Source organism: Bidens hawaiensis, unplaced genomic scaffold, assembly GCF_021521415.1.
Source record: "Bidens hawaiensis isolate Kalapana, Puna unplaced genomic scaffold, B.hawaiensis_p1.1 tig00001440_1, whole genome shotgun sequence".
In the NCBI taxonomy this organism is placed as follows: Eukaryota; Viridiplantae; Streptophyta; class Magnoliopsida; order Asterales; family Asteraceae; genus Bidens; species Bidens hawaiensis.
The window spans coordinates 2,902,575-2,912,766 of record NW_027491081.1 but is presented as its reverse complement, the minus strand read 5'-3'; the positions used below and the strand labels follow the sequence as shown (position 1 = coordinate 2,912,766).

Below are 10,192 nucleotides of genomic sequence, written 5' to 3'. Positions count from 1 at the left end.
CACTGAAGGTGGTAGGAGAGTCTGCTGGGGGAAAGCGAGGTACGTATGACAATAGGATCCGGGAGAAGCAGCAAAGTAAACGTGCTAGGCCCGCTGCCCAGAACTACACCATGACTAGTTCAGGCGGAAGGCAGGAATCGCAGAAAGGGACGTTCCCTAAATGTGGGAAATGCGGTTGCCAGCATGGTGGCGTGTGCAAGGAGGTAGTGTGCCACCGGTGTGGCAGGAATGGGCACTACGCACCGAGTTGTAGGACAACCCTGAACAATCTGAACCGACAACCGCAACCTATCCGTGCGCAGCCATTTAGGACCCAACCAACCCGACAACAAAACCCACAAGGAAACCAAATGATGACCACTAGCCGTGCTTGCTTTGAATGTGGCAGCATAGATCACTTCAAGAGAAACTGTCCGAGGCTGAACCAGGGAGGAAATGGGAGACAAGCAGTGGGTCAGGCATCGTCATCCAATCCGGCGAGAGGCCGAGCTTTTGTGTTGGGGGCGAACGAAGCACGCCAGGACCCCAGCGTAGTGACAGGTACATTCCTCGTCTCTGATCATTACGCTTCTGTATTATTTGATACAGGCGCCGATAGAAGTTTTGTCTCTGTCAAGTTTCTATCAATAGCAAACCTTCCGATTAGTGAAACCATAGAACCTTATACTGTAGAAGTAGCTAACGGTAAAACCATGATAGTTAATCAGATATTTCGGAATTGCCCTTTTATTCTGAACGATCAATCCCTTCCGATTGACTTGTTACCGGTAGAATTGGGTAGTTTTGACATGATAGTGGGAATGGATTGGTTAGCACGTAACAAGGTAGAAATAAACTGTGAAAAGAAAATCGTCAAGATCCGGGTGTCGGATGACGAAGAGGTATTAGTGCAGGGTGAGAAGTCGGGCAATATGATACCGTTTATATCCCACCTCAAGGTGTTAAAATATATACGCCAGGGATGCGTGGCGTATCTAGCGAGCTTAACGGCCACGGATCCTGAGGAAAAACGGGTGGACGATATCCCAGTGGTACGCGAATTTCCACAAGTTTTCCCAGAGGAACTTCCTGGATTACCGCCAACCCGACAGGTCGAATTCAGAATCGACTTATTACCTCAAGCTGGCCCTGTTGCTAAGGCGCCCTACCGACTTGCACCATCCGAGATGCAAGAATTATCCAACCAATTGCAGGAATTGTTGGATAAAGGATTTATACGTCCCAGTTATTCCCCGTGGGGTGCACCTGTACTATTCGTGAAAAAGAAGGACGGGAGCCTTAGAATGTGCATTGATTACAGGGAATTGAACAAGTTGACAATCAAAAATAGGTATCCTCTCCCCCGAATCGATGACCTGTTTGACCAGCTGTAGGGTGCGAGCTATTTCTCAAAAATCGATCTTAGATCGGGATACCATCAGGTTAGAATTCAGGAGGAAGATGTCCCAAAAACCGCATTCCGGACTCGCTACGGCCATTACGAGTTCTTAGTTATGCCTTTCGGGCTAACAAATGCGCCAGCAGTGTTCATGGATCTCATGAATCGAGTCTGTAAACCCTATCTCGACAAATTCGTCATCGTGTTTATTGACGATATTTTGATATACTCGAAGAGTAAAGAAGAGCACGAGCAACACTTAAGATTAATTTTAGAGCTTCTTAATCTGGAGAAGTTGTATGCAAAATTCTCCAAGTGTAACTTCTGGTTACAAGAAGTGCAATTCCTTGGTCACGTTATAAACCATCAAGGAATACACGTTGATCCAAGTAAGGTTGAAGCAGTTAAGAATTGGCAAGCACCTAAATCGCCAAAGGAAATCCGCCAATTTTTAGGCTTAGCGGGATACTATCGTCGATTTATAGAGAACTTTTCCAGCATCGCCCAACCTTTAACCCTTCTGACTCAAAAGGATCGAAAGTATGAATGGGGTGAAGAGCAGGAAACGGCGTTTCAAACGCTAAAACAAAGATTGTGCCAAGCGCCGATCTTAAGTCTCCCCGACGGAGACGATGGTTTTGTCGTGTATTGTGACGCATCCCGGAGAGGGTTAGGATGCGTGTTAATGCAAAATAATAAGGTTATAGCCTATGCTTCTCGACAGTTAAAAATACACGAGAAAATTTACACTACTCATGACTTAGAACTGGGAGCAGTTATCTTCGCAATTAAAATCTAGAGACATTATCTCTACGGTACAAAGTGCACCATCTTCACCGATCATAAAAGTTTGCAACACATATTCGATCAGAAAGAACTGAATATGAGGCAACGAAGATGGGTCGAGTTATTAAGCGACTATGACTGTGACATCCGTTATCACCCCGGCAAAGCTAATGTCGTAGCCGATGCCTTGAGTAGGAAGGATCGGGTTAAGCCATTGCGAGTGCGAGCGTTGGGGATGATAGTCCAGTCGAACCTTTCGGATTTGATTCGAGTCGCTCAACGCGAATCGTTGAAAGAGGAACAATTGGATAAAGAGGGACTTTACGGTAACGAGAAGAATTTCGAACAGCGCGTGGACGAAATTCTCTATTTCAAAAATCGGATTTGGATCCCGACCCTCCATGACCTTCGTGAATTAATCATGGACGAAGCGCATAAATCAAAATATTCCATACATCCGGGATCGGATAAGATGTACAAGGATGTGAAGGAGTTCTACTGGTGGCCGGGTATGAAAAAGGATATAGCCACATACGTCGGCAAGTGTACGACGTGTGCGAGGGTTAAGGCGGAGCACCAGAAACCTTCGGGAATGTTACAACAACCGGAAATTCCTGGAATGGAAGTGGGAGCAGATCACGATGGATTTTGTGACACATCTCCTCAAGACGTCCCGAGGACATGATACAATTTGGGTAGTCGTGGATCGATTAACCAAATCGGCACATTTTATTCCGATTAGAAATAATTATAACACCGAGAGACTTGCGCAGATTTATATAAATGAAATTGTGTCTCGTCATGGGATACCCATCTCAATCATCTCCGACCGAGATAGCCATTTCACCTCCAAACTTTGGCAAGCTGTGCAAGAAGCGCTGGGAACGCGTATTGATCTAAGCACAGCTTACCACCCTCAGACCGATGGTCAGTCTGAAAAGACCATCCAAACCCTGGAGGATTTGCTTCGTGCATGCGTACTGGATTTTAAGGGAAATTGGGATCAACATCTCCCACTCGTTGAATTTTCCTATAATAACAGTTACCATAGCAGTATAAAGGCAGCACCTTACGAAGCATTGTATGGACGGAAGTGCCGATCACCACTCTGCTGGACTGAAGTGGGCGACACACAGGTTATTAGATCAGATCTGGTCCAGGAAACGACCAGCAAAATCCTTGAAATTAAGAACAATCTAAAGGCCGCACGGGATCGGCAGAAGAGTTATGCCGATACCCGTAGAAAACCGTTATCATTTGAGAAAGGTGATAAAGTGTATTTGAAAGTATCACCTTGGAAAGGAGTAGTCAGATTTGGAAAGGCGGGGAAGTTAGCCCCTAGATACATTGGACCGTTCGACATTATTGCAAAAATCAGTCCTGTAGCATACCGATTAGAACTGCCTGATGAACTGAGTGCAGTTCACAACGTGTTTCACGTGTCGAACTTGAAAAGGTATCTGTCGGATGAGACATCGGTGTTACCTTTAGAGGGTGTCCAAATAAATGATAAGCTCAACATTGTAGAGGAGCCCATAGAAATAGTAGACGGGAAAATCAAGCAACTTAGACACAATAAGATCTCGTTGGTCAAAGTTAGATGGAACTCGCAACGAGGCCCAGAATATACTTGGGAATGAAAGGACGAATTTCGGAAGAAATACCCCCACCTATTTGCGCAAAAGGAAGTAGTTGATGCGTAAAATTTCGAGGACGAAATTTTTGTAACGGGGGGAGAATGTAACAATTCCGGCAAATTCAGGTATACCCTAGCCGGAATATACTATTTACGTGTTATTCAATACTGAATATATGAATTATAATGTGTTTATACGAGTATATAAGATTCACAGTACGAATTATACTCGAATATACAGCTAGTCGTATTGAAATTACGATTAGTCGATGAACGGTTATTGAAACCCGAACGAATCGGGGATTACATTATAGACGAAATATATAATGTTTAGTGATGTGTACAAAGTATTAAAGCTTCGGGATAAGTGAATTATAGCACAGAAAAAGGATTTCGATTTATTAGTACGTCGGTACGATAAACGAAACCTTTAACATCAAACCAAGCAAGAGACGATCGATCAAGCCGAAAAAGATGCACAATTACCGACAATATGATGTGTTAAGTCAATAAATGTCATGGTTTAAGTTTTTAAAGTTTTTAAATCGGTTTTATATAAATTTAAATTTTAAGCCGAAAAACGACCGTTTTGGCCTCGTTTTGAGCGGAATTAAACGTTTAACCGAAAAACGAACTGAACCAGATTATCCACTACATTATCCAGATTGCGTAATCTGAATGTGTGGCCAAGAATGGAGGTGTGGGCCCCACCCCCACACCATATGGAGACCGATCGGATGAGGGTTAAACCCTCATCCCTTTCATTTTCTTTTTTCTTCAAACATTCAAGCACTCAAACCTCTTCCAATCTTCAATTCTCATCCAAATCTTTGAGTTTTAACAAGGTAAAACCATAAAGTAATGGTTAATTCATAGTTATAATTCCATAATCTTGAGTAATTTCAAGAAAATGAGGTTTCAAGTGAAAAATGGGTGAAAACCCGAGATGAAACCGATTCTTGCATGATCAAGTGATGTATACAAGTTATACAAGGGATCTTGATCCAAGAAAGGAGTTAAAAGAGTCAAAAACGAATTTTTACGGTTAAAATCTTTGTTTTGATGGCTTAACCGAAACCATGAATGAAATGGCTTGATTGTGGGTATAACTTGCTTGGTGTGGTGTTATTGTGCTTGTAGGTGTTATATCTAGTTGCTAGCAAAGGCTAGAAAGCAAGATCTTTGCGATCTAACGCTAGAAACACAAGGTAGTTCGGTTTTTCGTATGATTTGTGTGATTTGGACAGATTGTGGTAGACTTAGATTTGGGTCATGAAATTTCACAGAGATGATCTACACATGAAAGTATGAGATCTGTGAAATTTTGGTAATTTTTGGATAAAGGATGAATATTTGGTGAATTTAATGCTCGGTTTTGGCTAAAAATGGTGAAAAATAGCTAAACATCATGAAAAATTCTGGAAAAATTCAGATAATCTTTTTATAACATATAAAAGTCACACACAAAATTTCAGGTCCATTGGAGAAGTCTAAGTAGGCTTTTCGGTAAAACGAGTTCTAGGGTTTTTCTAGCTCGGTTTTGGTGAAAATGGCATGAAAAATGAGATTTTGGTTCTGGAAAAATTACAGGGGACTATGTGGATGGCAGGGGTCATCTCAGAAAAATTTGGGATTTTTCTAAGGTCATTTGGTATTTTCGACATATTTGGTGTTTAAATGACGTTTAAAAATACATAAATAAATGTTAAATATAGAAATTAAATCTGGAAATATTTTATAAAATTCCTTACTGGCAAAAATTGAATTGAACAAAATTTCAAGATCCGAGACTAAGCGGATATTTATTTGTGCTAAATGGAACTTAAAAACAAACTTTTAAAGCTTAAAACGTGTAAACCGGGAAAGTTCGCCTAAGCGAGCTGACTGGTGTATAAAAACCTTAAAAATGGACTATTTTCATGAAACTGAGTTAATCAAGTAAAAATAAATCATCCGAAAATAATTCGGATGATTTGGGTAATTTTACCCGATTTAGTCGTTTCCAGTATATTAAAGACGGAAACGGGCCCCGCGGTCAAACGGGGTGTCTAAACCGAGCTCTAATTTCACCACTTTAATTAAAATATCAATAACAACTATTTTCGGGTCATATGTGGCCAAACTCATTTTTGGAAACATAAAGACGAATAACCGTGCTAGGCACGCAAAACGAGAAAACAAACTAATGGTAGTTTTGACTAAAGAACTCTAAGTGATATCACAATCTAAGTCCTGAGAAGTGTTTCGGGGTTAACATTGTCCCCGGATCGTGTACGGTACTGGTTTAACAGTGTCCCCGGACGTACCGGTTAACATGAATTTAAGTTATATTAATAGAAATTGTGTAGTAACGACTTAGGGATCGTATTACAGATCCGGGCCGGTAGCTGTTCACAGCATTACATCTTGCTCACAAAAAAGGTGAGTTTCACGAGCCCCTTTTTACTGAACTGTTTTAAATATTTTCCCGGGGCGGAAAGCATGTTTATGTCAAAATGTTTAAGTACATGCTGATCGCATGGAAATGAATGTATTTATATATGTTTTATTGTACGGGAATCGTACGGAAATGTACTAAGATGGTAATTGTCTGAGTTGCTAACATTGTAAGGCCCCGCATCACGAGTGATTAGCTAAAAGCCGGTAGAGTGTGAATAGTACTATTGGTCTGACAAACCCAACTGGTCCGGCATGGATTTGCTGATGTTTCCCAGCCAGTTGCACATGTCTATTTTGGGTGTTATATATATTTTGCTATGTAATGTTAGACATAGCGGTTTGGGGCAGTTCCGTGGACGGGGGATATGTCACGGGTCCGTGGGCGGGGGATATGCCACGGGGATTGTTTGTGATAGTCAAAGGTTTCACTTGTGGGCTCAGCATAATTACATCGCTAATATATGATTTATTATAATAAATTGTCAATGTTTATCTAAATCAGTGAAACTCACCAACTATTCGTAGTTGACCCGTTTTCTTTCCATGCTTTCTAGGTACACCCAAATTGGAATGAGTGATACGTGCCTGATGATGTGTGCTATTTTGTGGAAGATTAAGGATCTATATTTTGCATTAAATATGTTAATGTACTATCGGTAAAACTTATGTGATAACGCCTAGATGGTAACGAAACTCAGAACAATGTAATATGTTTAAATTAATGTAGTGGTGTTTTCTTTATAAGCAAGGTTGTTGATATCAGACGTGTCTGTTACATCCCTTGTACGTTTCCGCTGCTGTTACGGGGTGGTACATATATATAATATATATGAACGAAAACCGAAAATTTAAAATGGGTCGGATTTTCGGGTTTGAAAAGTAACGAATGTTACACAACGTATTATTGTCATTTGTTTACCATAAATATAACATTTCCGATGTTTTAAGTTATTATCCGTTCATTACTAGTCTTTTTGTTCAAATAACGAATCTCTGTATAATATAAAAATAATCTAAAACATTTTATTACAATTATATGATATCTAAAACTAAAAGGTTCAAATGGTAATTAAAGTTTTATTTTGTTTTAAATATAAATGAAAGTCTAGGGGTTGAATATGTAGATTATCCAAATATTATTCAATATAATAATAATCCAGCAGCCCAACCCCCGTCTCCCTCCCATGTATCACGTTTTTCCGACCAAGAGATTCCGGCCGCTGGATTTCGGCGCCGGCAATCGATAAAATCCACGATTGACCTTCGTTTCGATCCGTTAATGCATCCAAACGTCATCTCCACTAACTATAAACTTTATTAACTGATTTATTTCGTCATTAACAATCCAAATAACTCGTAATTAATCTTAACCCGTCGGAATTTAATCAAAGTTTTAATAACTCAATTTAAACACTAATCGATTCAATTGAACACACAAATATGATCCTAATCATCATCTAAACTTGTACTAATCATCTAATCTCTCTAATATACTCTTTATAGTTCCGTATTCATTCTTCAAAGTTCGTTTCCGGCTAAGCTCCGACAACCATCAAACAAGAACATAATCAAGTAATATATGTTTTTTAATCACGTTGATGCTTATAACAAAACCCATATTCTAATTTTAACAAACATGGAACAAATTTACTTATTGTAATTCTAGGGTTTTGTTGAGGAAGATGATGAACTGTTATATATTATACTAGGCTACATGCTCGTGTGACACACGGGCCCGAAAAAAATAAATGTGAATAAATCAATTTTGAAATTGTAGTATAGTTAATGATATATATGACATAAAATATAACAATAATATTATAAAAAGTTATTACAAATTTCTAAACACTTCTTTGTATACAACATTTGATGTTGTATTTGAAAGATTGCCATCATTATCTAAAGCAACAACTTTGATGTCATCCCGTCTTGTAACTCTTGATAATGCAACATCCAATTGGCCATGAGTAAAAGTAGGTGTTTTCAAAAATAAACCAACTCTTGACAGTGACTGTCCTTGACTTTATTTATGTTCATTGCAAAACATACGGCAAGGGGGAATTGACTTCTTTGTAGTTTAATGTGCAGTTTTTTGTCAGTAGGTATCAAAGTAATTCTTGGAATATAATGACGATCTCCAATGTGACTTCCGGATATAATTTCTACCTGTATAACACGATTGCCCAATGACACCACTTTTAATCTAGTTCTGTTACACATGCCACTTTTTTGGTCAATATTTTTTAGAAGCATTACAGGAACTCCCACTTTTAATATTAATTTATGGTTTGGCAATCCTGAAGCTTTGATTCCATTAAGAATATCGGGTGAGCACAAACTTTCATCTAAATTCTGATTGATCATCTCTGTTGGACATATACTATTTGAACTTAGATATTCTCTTTCATCACCAGGAAATATTGATAGCAATCTATCATTAATTTCTTGAACAACATCATTTTTTGGAGCCAGTATTGCTCTTTCATGAAAGAAATTTTGCTTGTTGAAATTATCGAGAATACATGGATATGCGAAGTCTATTAGGTCCGATATGGGATCTTCTGAATCCTTGATGAGAAGGTCTTCCTGTATATCTATAATTGCTTCACCTGTATTGTGCCCACCAATATTACCCTCCCCTATATCCAAAAGCCAATTTGCAAACTCCGTTGTCTTTTCTATATCAAATGAGTTGTTTGAAGCAAACAATCTCAAATTCTTTGTTAGTTTAAGGACCTTGCAATGTCTCCAAGTGTATGACGAACTTAAAGAGGCATTTACAATCTGTTGTCTACTTCCACCAGGGACAACAGGTAATATTTGCCGAAATTCTCCTCCAAAAACTATAACCTTTCCACCAAATGGTAATTCAGATTGAAATATGTCCTTTAATGATCTATCCAAAGCTTCAAACCCATGTTTATGTACCACTGGTGCTTCATCCCAAAAATTGAGCGACGTTTCATGTAATAAATATGCAAGATCACTATCTGGATTTATGTAACAAATTGAATCCTCAACTAAATTTATTGGAATGTGAAAGCGAGAGTGCGCTGTTCTTCCTCCTGATAATAACAAAGATGCAATTCCACTTGAAGCAACACTTAAAACAACCTTGCCTTCAGATCTTAAAGATGCAGACAACGTCTTCCAAAGAAAAGTTTTTCCGGTCCCACCGTAACCATAAACAAAAAATACTCCTCCTTTTATGTTACAAACCGCTGTGATGATTTCTTCATATATAAGTCTTTGTTCGGCGGTTAGTAAAGAAAAAAGATCACCAAACTCTTCGTTTAACACTTGCCTATCGTATGCCAACTCCTCACTTAGTAGAACATTTTTTGCAGAAGATATAGAATCGTCATTAGGAAAAGGCATGGTTGAAAACCTTTTTAGACTTGAGTTATTTCTAAGGAGAAATTTTTCAAGTTCAAACAATGTAAGGTTCTTAATTTGTTCTTCAGCTAGAAGTAAATCTGAAAGTGTTGGTTAGTTTTCATACATTATATAGATATATTATTTTTTAACATTAACAACAATTTGTATATATAAAAATATAATTCTTGATACCTGGTCGCTTTAAAAGAAGACGTTGATTGTATAGAATGTCATCTGATAGGTAAGTCCACGTTCTTTCCCATACAACTTCAGGTCTAGACATACTTTCAGACATTAACATTGTAGCAAATAAACTTCGTAAATAATAACCAGTGCCTGAGAAATTTGCTTCTGAGATTGCTTCAACGTATTCATTGTCATCGTCCAAAAGGCCATATGCATAACATGCATCTCTAAATGTAGGATATACTACATTGTTGAATGTTTTAATTTCATCAAATGTTCTTGGACCTTTGACTTTGTTTAGCAAAATTCTTAAATAATATGCTTCACCAAGAGAGGGGGAAACAACATGAATTCTACCAATTGAAAACCCTCTTTTCCTTCGTTACCAC

At 38.6% G+C, this 10,192-nt stretch overlaps 1 protein-coding gene across 1 annotated transcript; it reads right to left on the bottom strand.

Annotated features, from left to right (window-relative positions):
* Window positions 1-8,222: 8,222 nt before the first annotated feature.
* On the bottom strand, window positions 8,223-9,617 carry LOC143576283 (uncharacterized). Its single transcript, XM_077060412.1, has one exon. The coding sequence runs from the start codon at window positions 9,615-9,617 to the stop codon at window positions 8,223-8,225; it is 1,395 nt and encodes a 464-aa protein (XP_076916527.1).
* Window positions 9,618-10,192: the final 575 nt, after the last annotated feature.